The sequence below is a fragment of the Pelodiscus sinensis genome, chromosome 1 (genome assembly GCF_049634645.1).
Source record: "Pelodiscus sinensis isolate JC-2024 chromosome 1, ASM4963464v1, whole genome shotgun sequence".
Taxonomy (NCBI): domain Eukaryota; kingdom Metazoa; phylum Chordata; order Testudines; family Trionychidae; genus Pelodiscus; species Pelodiscus sinensis.
This window is the reverse complement of record NC_134711.1, coordinates 267,456,764-267,469,029: the sequence shown is the minus strand read 5'-3', so window position 1 is coordinate 267,469,029 and position 12,266 is coordinate 267,456,764. Positions and strand designations below refer to the sequence as shown.

General features: G+C 44.6%; 1 protein-coding gene across 4 annotated transcripts in view; it reads left to right on the top strand.

The window, feature by feature from the left end:
- The window catches only part of UCHL3 (ubiquitin C-terminal hydrolase L3), a 55,873-nt gene extending 44,406 nt beyond the window's left edge, over positions 1-11,467 (top strand). For all 4 annotated transcript variants that reach the window (XM_075918887.1, XM_075918889.1, XM_075918890.1 and 1 more), the window contains 3 exons: positions 3,449-3,524; positions 7,824-7,882; positions 11,255-11,467. In XM_075918887.1, coding sequence (XP_075775002.1) covers positions 3,449-3,524; positions 7,824-7,882; positions 11,255-11,338 — 219 coding nt within the window. In that variant the 3' untranslated portion in view covers positions 11,339-11,467. The remainder of the gene's footprint in view (positions 1-3,448; positions 3,525-7,823; positions 7,883-11,254) is intronic.
- Positions 11,468-12,266: the final 799 nt, after the last annotated feature.

Sequence of the window (12,266 nt, the reverse complement as noted above, 5' to 3'; positions counted from 1 at the left end):
TTCCTCAGAAGTCAGCAACTGCCAGAATTAAGGTTACCTGTATAACTTTAATTCAGACCCCTGTTGAGTATGCATGATGATACAATCTTTAATTAAAAAAACCATGTATTTTCCACAGGACCTCTGCCTCACTCATCACACAGGACATTTGGGGTTCAGGGAGTGAATGGATGAATGAGGCTCTTGTCTATAGGATCCCTGCATCCATTTCTGGCAGAAGTTAGAAATGGGGTTGGGATTGCAGGAAAAGTAAGGATAGTCTCATGAATAAAGCAGTTGACTGTTCTCCGAGATAACTGAGTTTTTTTGCCTCTCCCTCTGACAGCGTTGTTATATGATTCTAGGCATCTAAAACCAGATTTTTCACAGGCAGTCAGTAATTGTGTACTCCTAACTTTTAGAGTACTCTGCTTGATTTATAGAAGTGCTAAGCACACAAAGCTATAGTTTTAAGTTAATGGGATCTGGTACACAGAACATATAAAGCGCTAGATAAAATGCTTAGAAAAATTAGGATTTAGTCACTTACGACACGTCTAGACTGAGGTTATTCCAAAATAACATAGTGCGTGTCTATGCTACAAGCCTTTATTTTGAAATAATGTTGAGCTGGACAGTGACTTACTCTGACTCGTGGAACCGTCATTTCACGAGGAATAAGGGAAGTCAAAAAAGGGTTCTTCCTTCGACTTCCTACTGTGTAGACAGTGCCAAAAGCCAAATTAAGCTAATTCGACTTAAGTTATGCAATTGACATAGCTGAAGTTGCATAGTTGAATTCAACTTCATCCCTGCTGTGTAACCGTACCCTCTGCTATCTCAAAATGGAAACTTAAAATTGCTGAATGTGACAACTTTGGTCTTAATCTCTCTGGGTATGTCTACACTACAGCACTAATTCGAACTAACTTAATTTGAATTAGTTAATTCTAACTAAGCTAATTCGAATTAGTGCATCTAGACCTTAAAAACTAGTTCGAATTAGCATTTTGCTAATTCGAACTAGCATGTCCACATTGAGTGGACCCTGAACCGAGGTTAAGGATGGCCGGAAGCAGTGCCGGCAGGGCATCAGGTTAGGACTTAGAGCGTGGAGCTGCTGTCTCAGGCTAGCCGAGGGCTATGCTTAAAGGGACCCGACCCCCACCCCGGACAGACAGTTCTCAGGGGTTCCCCGCTTGCAAAGCAGTCCTGGCTTGGAGTGCCCTGAGTGCCCACACTCAGCACATCACAGCACTCAGCCATCAGCCCGGCTGCACTTGCCACAGGCTGCCTTCCGAGGGGGGGGGGGTCAATCAAGGGGCTTCAGGAGAGCTTCCACCCCAAGAAGCCCATAGAGCCACCCCACGGGGGCTCGTACCCCATTCCTCCCTCACCTCCCTCCACTTACCCCTCCCTAGCCCCCCTTCCCGATGTACAAAATAAAGGACACGTGTGTTCAAAAATAGAAACTCTCTTTATTGAACAAAACTCGGGGAAACTGGGAAAAGGAGGTGGGAGAGGGGAAGAGAGAGGGTGGGAGAAGGGAGGGCAATTAAAATGATCAGGGGTTTGGAACAGGTCCCATATGAAGAGAGGCTAAAGAGACTGGGACTTCTCAGCTTAGAAAAGAGGAGACTGAGGGGGGATATGATAGAGGTCTATAAAAGCATGAGTGGTCTGGAGAGGGTGCATAAAAAAAAGTTCTTCATTAGTTCCCATAATAGAAGGACTAGAGGACACCAAATGAAATGAATGGGTAGCAGGCTTCAAACTAATAACAGAAAGTTCTTCTTCACAAAGCAAATAGTCAACCTGTGGAACTCCTTGCTGCAGGAGGCTGTGAAGGCTAGAACTAGAACAGAGTTTAAAGAGAAGTGAGATAAAGTCATGGAGGTTGGGTCCATGGAGTGGTATTAGCCAGGGCGTAGAAATGGTGTCCCTGGCCTCTGTTTGTGGAAGGCTGGAGATGGATGGCACGAGACAAATGGCTTGGTCATTGTTTCGGTCCATCCCCTCCAGGGTCCCTAGTGTTGGCCACTGTCGGCAGACAGGCTACTGGGCTAGATGGACCTTTGGTCTGACCCAGTACGGACATTCTAAGCTCAGGGTCGGGGATCTCAGTGGACCACCTTGATTTTCATGCAAACCTGTTCCTGGGTGGCCAGGCCGGCAGCTCTCCTGCCCTGGACAGCCACTTTCCTGTGCCTAGTGCGGAGGTCGTGGATGAGGTCCATGATGTCCGCACTAGACCAGGAGGGCGCCCGTCTCTTGCGGACCCGGGCAGGCTCCTGGGAGCCGCCAGCCTGGTCCCAGGAATAGGCGGAGGGCTGGGTGGCAGCGGGTAGCTGGTTCGTGCCGTGCCAGGTGCAGGGTCTGCTGGCTGGGTGCTGGCAGGCTTGCACCTGTCACGGGCACCGTAGCCAGCCCGTGCCCCTTTAAGGGCTCCGGGGCCGGGAGGGGGGCAGACGAGTTTTCCTGGTGGTGCCCAGAGTGGCCACCAGGGAAAGCTGGGGAGGGCTAGCCTCCCACTAGTTCGAATTAAGTGGCTACACAGCCCTTAATTCGAACTGCTTAATTCAAACTAGGCGTTAGTCCTCATAGAATGAGGATTACCTAGTTCAAATTAAGCGCTCCGCTAGTTCGAATTAAGTTCAGACTAGCGGTTTGTATGTGTAGCGCCTATCAAAGTTAATTCGAACTAATGGCTGTTAGTTCGAATTAACTTTGTAGTGTAGACATACCCTTCGTGCTTTAGTTCCCTATCTAAAATAAGGTAACCTTGATGGTAGCGGTATGAAGATACATTTATTCAGACACATACTTTTAAGTTAAAGTATATAACTGCTTAAATAAGTGTTAAGATATATACTATATCCTCCTGCTTCAGAGGGGTAGTCAGGTTAGTCTGTAACAGGAAAAACTTAAAAAACAACAAATAGTCCAGTAGCACCTTAAAGACTAACAAAACCTGTAGATGGTATCATGAGCTTTCATGGGCACAGCCCGCTTCTGTCATCTGAAGAAGTGGGTTGTGCCCACGAAAGCTCATGATACCATCCACAGGCTTTGTTAGTCTTTAAGGTGCTACTAAACTCCTTGTTGTTTTTTTAAGTATATCCTCCAGGTTAGCTTTTACATTTTTAGTGTAAAAATGATATTTAGTTGAATGTCAACATGCTTAAATGGTTACTGACCAAAGAGAACCAACCTATATTTAGGGGGGAAAATCCTAGAATACAAATGCAAAAAAAAAAAAAAAAATGATGATGATGATGATGATGATTGATTGGCGATTTTTAAATAATTTCACTTAAAATCAGTCCACTCTAGCTTTTAGGGCATCTCAGATAAGTCCCCTCCTTTTATAGGTCACATGCTTTCTATATTGGGAAATTGTGTTTTTAATATCATAAGTGATTTGGTGTACATAGTATTATATTGGATATTTTTGTTTGTTTTCTTACAGGCACCAAGCATAGATGAAAAGGTAGATCTTCACTTTATTGCATTAGTTAACGTAGGCAGTCATCTCTATGAATTAGGTAAGATACTTTTTATTTCATTTCTCTTAAAACAGATTAGTGTGGTGATCTTGTCAGTTGCAATCAATAATGTTACCATTAAAGTTACAGTAGATAGTTTGACTTTGGTTTAAGACAGATTCAAGTTGTGTTAGATGTATTATAATTATTTCTTGTCTTTCTGCCAAATAATTAACATTCTTCCTGTTATCTCTTCCCACCGCCACAAGAAGAAAATAAGGAATATGTAATATAAAGGTGAAATAAAGGGCAGGATCTAAACTAATATTTCTGGAAACTAATCTGATTTATTTTGGTCCTATTCAAGAAAACACTCCTGTTCCAGGGTGCTTGGTTTTGGAGGTGGGATTTGGCTTCTCTGATTAATGTCACTGAATTTGTGTGCGTGTGTGTGCGCACGCACATGCACATGCACATACAATATAGTGTAAATTATGGAATTGAGCTATAGCCGTGTTATTCAGTACCAGGATAGCAAAAATCAAAATATTCTGTGTGAAGAATAGTGTTCTAACAGATATTAATGATCTGCAACTCATTTATGGCAGGCAGATGTTAAAAAGTTTTTTATATTTAATAAGTAATACTTCATTTGCATTGAGCAGTAGCTTCTGCATCTGAATTATTTCTAACTATTTGCTTCTGTGCTGGTTAAGCACCATTAAATTCTGCTCAGCCTATAATGCTTCGTGTCTAAAGCATGTTGCTGGGCAACTATATTTTGCTGCAGACACTTCTGAAAACTAGTTAAAGCAGTTTAAAATGGATTAAGATGAAAATTACAAGCCATGCAGATCACTCCAATGTTATAGAGTGAGAATACGCTTGCCATATGTCATCTGACTACCGAACCTTTTAAAAACATATTCCTAATGAACACACTTGCACATTTTAAATAGCTTGGTGGGAAATGTAGTATAAAGGACAGGTTCTGAATCAATATGAAGGTAAACCTAACAATCCTCACCCTCAGCTGATGTCATGACTGATGTACATCGTTCTGCATAAAATGTGTTTTATGAGCTTATATTTGTGATGCTATTGGCTTAAACTAAATAGTGAAATAAAAGCTGGACAGTGCAGCACCAGTAACTTTTTACTTGAAATTTCAAAATGTGATGTTTGAATTAAAGAACCTCCCATTGTTTTAACTCTCCTCTCTCAGGTTTTGAGTCACTGTGTCAGTGTTACTTTTATATTTTATTCTGTCAACCAGCAGTCTTACCCAGTATTGCCCATGTCTTTCAGTGCAGGGGGCTATCAGTGTTGGGGAGTGCAGGACACAAGGCAGAGCCTTGGGGATCTGTGAGGGTGTGGGGGACAAGAGTGAGGGTTGGGGGGAGCAAGAGCGACTCAGAGGGAGGGGGGACCATGGGCCGGTCCCATCCAGCACGAATCTTCCCCTCTCTTTCCCCCCAGCTATCGGGGTGTTTGCTCTACCCCTCCCTCCAGCACTGAGGCAGAGGACCAGGAAGGGGGAAAGGGTTTGGGGCAGGAGGGCTACTTACTTGGTGTTCTGACAGGCAAGATGGCGGCCCTGCTGGCCACTCCCTTGGTGGTATGGCTGTCCCCAGTGGACACTGCAGGAAAGCTCTCCTTTGTGGGCTCACTGTCCCTCATTGGTCACTCTCATGTTGCATCCTTCCAAATAGCATCTCCTCCTTTCACAAGTTATGGAAAACTGTCCTTTTCTTGGGGCTTCTGGTTGTCTTGGCACAACCAAATCCTGATCTTGCTTTAAGTTAGGACAAGAGGCTGGGGGGGAGCTCTTGTACATTTCAAGAACAGAAACCCTGTAGGGAGCGCTGGACCAGAGGGGGAATTCAGCTTTTCTGCTATGGGGCTTCTTCTTTTGAAATACACATTTCAAAAGCAGAATCGCAGCAGAAGCAGGGTGGGCCGAGATTGCTTCAGTCCCCACTCATGCTGTTTTCCACTATGGCTCTATCTCCCTTGCCACACACAGAGCCACTGCTGGGGGAGGAACTGGATTTTAAGCCAGCTCCCTCCCAGCACTGGCTCCTGCTCCCCGTCCCCATAGCTGCCTCTCTCTGATAGAAGCAGCAAGATGGGGGAAGCAACTAGTCAACTATCCGATAAGCTTCTACTTATTGGATAGTCGACTAGTCTCTTAAATTCCTAGTAAGATGTTGATGATACAGTCACATGGCAGCATGCTAATAGCACTTTTTACAAATACATAAATAATAGCCTCACAAAAACCCTAATGCACCACCATAAGAAATTAAAGATATAACATGGAGAAATAAGAAAATTGGTAACCTGTAACTCTTCTCTTGTTGACATCTAAAACCTGTAATCTTTGTGATTCCTCTAAATCTGTTCAGATAATTTGGCTGAGTCATCAGCTTTGGCCACTGTGGTAAATATTAGGACCTTGGCAAGCATCAAGCTATGGAATGCCACATGAACTTAAATGCTCATATTGCTGCCATCAAAAACATTCTATTCATAGGTAAATTCAAATACTTTTGTGCCAAAATGCATCTAGTCAATACAAACATAACTTGTGAAATATATCCAGTTCTGTTTTCTGCAGTGTGCTGAGGATTTTTATTTAAAAGTAGCAGCTTGAATCATTTCTGCTGAGAGGTTAGTCATTAAAGTAAACAAAAATATTTTAACGTTATATTGCATAAGAACCTACTTTTTTAGGTTAATCATAAATTAGTACTGCCAAATTCAAAGAAATTATGGCAGATTAAAATAACTATTTGAGAACTAACAAACTATTCGAGAACTATTTTAGAAAAATTTTGGCCTGGCAAGTTCAATAGGCCACTTCTGGGAATGGAAAAAAAATCATGCCTTATCATATACTTTGCCATTCATAGTTTTTTCATAAGTAGCTTGAAATATTTGTATAGTAAGCAACAAAGTAAAATGTTGAGAAATACCAAATTCTACAGGTAGGCTGTGTCTACACTGGGCCACTTATTCTGGAAAATCAGCCGCTTTTCCGGAATAAGCTGCGAGCTGTCTACACTGGTCCTTGACTTTCCGGAAAAGCAACGATTCTCTACTGTACAAAATCAGCCGCTATTCTGGAAAAACTATTCTGCTCCCGCTCGGGCATAAGTCCTTATTCTGGAACACTGTTCCAGAAAAGGGCCTGTGTAGACAGCCCAGTAGTTTTTTCCGGAAAAAAGCCCCGATCGCGAAAATGGCGATCGGGGCTCTTTTCCGGAAAAGTGCATCTACATTGGCCACAGACGCTTTTCTGGAAAAGGGGCTTTTCCGGAAAAGCAGCCTGCCAATGTAGACGCTCCTTTTCCGGAAAAACTGAAAACGGAATAGTATTCTGTTTTAAGCATTTCCGGAAATTCATGCCAGTGTAGACACAGCCGTAGTGTTAAACCTCACAATTCTAGGCTTAACAGCAACTCTGTCCCTTCAAAGGTCTCCTTCCTTTTAGTTCTCAAGTCTTAACTATCATCTTTCACTGTGTCTGTGGACCCATGATCTTCTGCCACAGGATCAGAATTTTAGGTTACATTCCCTAACAATCCCCTGTATTTATCCCAGCAGGCCTGACTTTAATCCAGTGCCTGCAGTTCTCTCTCTCTCAGGGGCCTTGATAACATTTACCAGTGGTTGCACAAAAGCATAGTATATTTTCTTAGGACAATAGCATTACAATAAAAACGTATTCTAAAACGATAGATGGTCTGTATACGTGCTAAGCTTAACAGTTCTCACCCGTCTTCCTATCCCATGCTGCTTCCCACAGCTCCCATTGGCCAGGAACGTTGAACCACGGCCAATGGGAGCTGCAGGTGGCCTTACCTGTGGAACGCAAGGTAAACAACTGCCAGCAGCTTACCTCAATGTACTTTTTCTGTACAGGTAAACAATTTTTGTATGTGTTTGTTTAGCTAACTGCACTCAGTAACTACTTTTTCCCCCAGTAGCCTATTTGGAAAATCCAAAGAATTTAAAACATTGCCAGTAACAAGATAATGAGAACACAAGGTTTCCTCTTTGAGCAAATGGTTTTGTGTATTAAAAATCTCCGTTCAGCTAAAAGGTGTTTCATTATTTACTGTCACTAATTGTAATACTGTATTCCTATTGAAAGATTTGATGTAGGAGGAAACTGCTTTATAGTTGGATATTATAATTAATATGCTAAATTTGTGGAAAAGTAGCTGATCTTGGTGGCATATTCTTATATAAGGAGGGGACTCATTTAATTTTTTGGTTTTATGTTCTTGTCTGAGAAAATTGACAATTTTTTCATGTCGTAGTTATGTTTTATAATTGATTGTATTTCAACAGATGGGCGCAAACCTTTTCCAATAAACCATGGGCAAACTAGTGATGACACTTTTTTAGAGGTAAGAATAGAAAAATTCTTTAAGTTTTATGTAACTCGAATGTTATGTACTTCCTGTGTATGTATTTGGGTGAGGGGAAAGATAAAAAGAAAAGTTCTCAACCAGGAGTATTTCAGAATACCCATGCAAATGCTTTTGTGTGTAAAAGAACAGCTTAATATGGCAGACAAGAGCTGTTTGAGCAGAAATCTTGTAAGTTTACCATATCCAAAGATCAGGTTGCTTTTTCTCTCATGTTGAGGTGTTCATATGGTCTTGCTGCTCTCAGCCCACATGATGGGGGAGCCCTGAAATGACCAGTCTGAGGACTTTTGAGTAGCTGTTTTGTTTTTCACTTTTTATAATTTGAGATGTTAACAAAAAGTGCACTCCCGTCCAGCATTTATAGTCTTTGTCAAATATCACAATATAATCATGCCAGTTTCAATTATTTTGGTAATTTATTTCAAAATACCTGTCAGCAAGTACGTCTAGCAGTTGTGTACACACATGTGCTTGCTCTCTCTCTCTCTCTCCCGCAGGAGTAGAGAGCTAAAGAAACCACTACAACTACCCAGTTTCTGCTTCTCTTCCTCCGATTTATCTCAGAGCCCAGCTTAGCCAGGACATACACGCTTTCTGCTCAGAGCCTGGACATGGGGGAGGGGTTCCCCCAGCCTAAACACTTGCATCTCTTCCCCCTCCCCTGCAACAATCCCAACCATGGGACTCACACCCAAAGTCCTGCACGTCAGCCCTCAGACACCCTCAGAGCCTGTCCCCCTAGAGCTCAGGGACCCAGATGGAGAAACAGCCTTATGTTGGGTCTTGGGATTGCATAGAGCTTCCTACAAACCACCCCTGCCTTTCTTCAGGACATGCTGTGAACCCTAGCTCAGGGGTGGACAAAAGGGCCTCTGTGGACTGGATCCAGCCTGTCAAGCAGGTTGATCTGGCCCACGAAGGCCCTTTTGCTCCCCCACCCCAAGGCCAATTTGGGCTTGGGGGCGGGAGAAGTGCCCAGTTTCCTCTGCCCTGCCAGGAGTGCGCGGTGCGCCACATGCTCCTGGCAGGGTGGGAGGAGACTTTGCATGCTCTTCCGCCCTCAGGCCAATCAGGACCTGGGGGTGGGGAGAAGTGTGCGAAGTTTCCTTTGCCCTGCCCGGAGCGTATGGTGCAGACTTAGCATGCTCCCCCACCACCAAGCCCTGATTGGCCTGGGGGAAGAAGAGGGAGCGTGCAAAGCCGTCTCCCACTGCCAGGGGCGTGGGCATCTAGGGGACGGGGCCAAAGACTTCACGCACTCCCCCATCACCAGACCAGTCATGGGTTGCGGGTGGGGAAGCATCCTATCCCCGCCCCTTCTAGTGCAGCAAAAAATTATTGTCCACCCCTACCCTAACTGCTGGGAATCCTCCACATACCTCCCTCGCCCCCCCTGAGCCTTGTCTTCTATTTGCCAGCTGGTATCTTCTAGATCTAGTGGAGACCAACATCTCTGCAGCCCATTTCTGTGGAACAAAAAAGGAAATTCTGCATTGTCCAAAATAAATGTCTGCAAAATTCTGGACTGCTCAGTGGCACAGAATTCGCCCAGGAGTATATCTTGTATAGAAATGTAACATTCCTTGTAGTTATTTCACATAACCTTTTGGGAAGCAAGAGCCTGGAGCAACACAGGCTGCTGTCATTAAACTGTCCAAAGCCATTTTTTTCAAATTACACTGTGTGTGGTGCACCCTCCATCTAGATTAGACACACACAGCTGTTGGTGTTGCTTAGGAATTCAGTTCTATCTTCAAGTAAAGGAGAGAGGTTTCTGAATGATGCAGTACTAAGAACTTGTAGAGAGAATTATCTAATTGTCTCATCTTTTGAACAGTAACCCATAATGTTCCAGACTGTTAGATGCAATGAATACATAAATTACTGTAGTTCTTGAAGTTCAGTACACTTGTTTACATTGAGCACAGATAGTAACATTTAGCGTTGCTAATTCAGATCAGAAGATTATTCCAGATCAGTATGACATACAGGCAGTCCCCGGGTTACGTATAAGATAGGAACTGTAGGTTTGTTCTTAAGTTGAATCTGTATGTAAGTCGGAACTGGCGTCCAGATTCAGCCGCTGCTGAAACTGATCAGTTTCAACAGCGGCTGAATCTGGACGCCAGTTCCGACTTACATACAGATTCAACTTAAGAACCCCAGGCATCCCCAAGTCAGCTGCTGCTGAAACTGATCAGCGGCTGATTCCAGGAAGCCCGGGGCAGTGGCTTCCTGTAGTCAGCCACTGGTCAGTTTCAGCAGCGGCTGACTTGGGGACGCCTGGGGCAGAGCAGCTGGGGTGCTGCTGGGTTGGTCCAGTAGCGCCGCCGCTCCTCGGTGCTACTGGACCAACCCAGCAGCACCCCAGCTGCTCTGCCCCAGGTGTCCTGATTCAGCCGCTGCTGAAACTGATCAGCAGCAGCTGAATCAGGACTCCTGGAGCAGAGCAGCTAGGGTGCTGCCGGGTTGGTTCAGTAGCGCCAAGGAGCGGTGCTGCGGGACCAACCGGCAGCGCCCCACCTGCTCTACCACAGGCCCGGGGCTTTGCTCCACGTCTCCCTGGTCTGCTGGGGGCGGAGGGGGGCCACTAGCTGCGCCCCCCCCCCAGCAGACCAGGGACACGGGGAGCAAAGCCGCAGCGGCGGAGGGGTCCCGCGCCTCCCCAGCTTTGCTCTGGGTGTCCCTGGTCTGCTGGAGACGGTCCCCAGCAGACCAGAGGCACCGGGAGCAAAGCGGCAGCGGCGGTGGGGTGCCGCGCCTCTGAGGCTTTGCTCTGCCAAAGCCTCAGAGGCGCGGGACTCCGCCGCCGCTGCCGCTTTGCTCCCGGTGCCTCTGGTCTGCTGGGGACCATCTCCAGCAGACCAGGGACACCGGGAGCAAAGCCGCAGTGGCGGCAGAGTCCCGCGCCGCTGAGGCTTTGCCAGAGCAAAGCCTCAGAGGCGCGGGACCCCTCCGCCTCCCTGGCTTTGCTCCCGGTGTCCCTGGTCTGCTGGAGACGGTCCCCAGCAGACCAGGGGCACCCGGAGCAGCTTTTCTCGTCCCGAAGGTCGAGGTGGCGGGACCGCTGCACTCTGGGCAGTCCTGCTGTCTGCGAGCTCTGGGGCGAGAGAGCCCCGTTCGTAAGTGTGGATCCGACGTAAGTCCGATCCGCGTAACTCGGGGACTGCCTGTACTGGCAAAGTTTGTGCAGAAGTGAAAGAATCCTGATAGACATAAGCGCTGTAAATCATAGTTATTGTACTGTATTTAATTCATGTGCCAATTATTTTTTGTTGTTTTTAGTAACAGCATGCTTTATGTAATAAATAGTGATTGTATGCTTTCATATATTTTTTTTTCAAATAGGATGCAGTAGAAGTTTGCAAGAAGTTCATGGAACGTGACCCAGAAGAATTAAGATTTAATGCGATTGCTCTTTCTGCAGCTTAATTATTTTATTAGGAAAAGCTGCACCACTAACGTGTTGTAAAAAAAAAAAATAATTGCCATATTATGTATGACTTTTGATACTTTCACCTAAGCATACATGGATTAAATCTTGAATTTGTTTTTACTGCATCATCTTGCTTGTTCCTAAAGTAGTTCTTTTGAAACAGTGTTACATATACACACACCAAAGATCTTTCATGCACTTAAGTCTTACCTTTCAGTTTTTCTGAATTATTCCCTGAGGAAGGCCAGAATTGAACATACACATTCAAACACACATCAGGAAGCACATTGTAAATTAATAAACAAAAACCGAGATGCAAATGTAGGACTTTTGGTTTTTAAAACTGTTTTCTACTCATAAATTAATCAAAATAAAGTAACAATACACTTAAAGAATTTAGGGCAGTCACACACCCAAAAATAGTTTATTAAAATTTTTATAAATGCACAGTTATTGAAAAGACATTCCCATAAAGATAGTACTGTTTCTCTTATCCAGGCAGTTTAAGCTCTAACATGAAGTTTAATATTTTTAATTGTGGGTACAGTTTTCTGGGCATCAGCAGGGAGTAGCATTAAGAGCATAGGAAGAGAGAGTTTCCATACACACAGTTCCTGCAGTTGGTGCCACAGTGGTCTCTTGCAGCCTGGAGAGGCAATTGCAGTAAATGTCCTGTTCATCACCTCTTACTAGAGCATTCTCATTTGCTCTGTGGTAATGGTATGGGAGCAGTATGGTCAGCACATAGGGAAATGAAGTACAATCAGTGTGGATGGATGTAAACTTAAGAGAATTTAGCAACTAATTTCCAACAAGTCTACTAAGAATATGCAAACTGAGAAGGCTTTTGTTTATTCAAGACTTGTAACATGGCCAGATTTTGGTGACTCTTCACAAAGATGGCAAAAGACACATCTGACAACA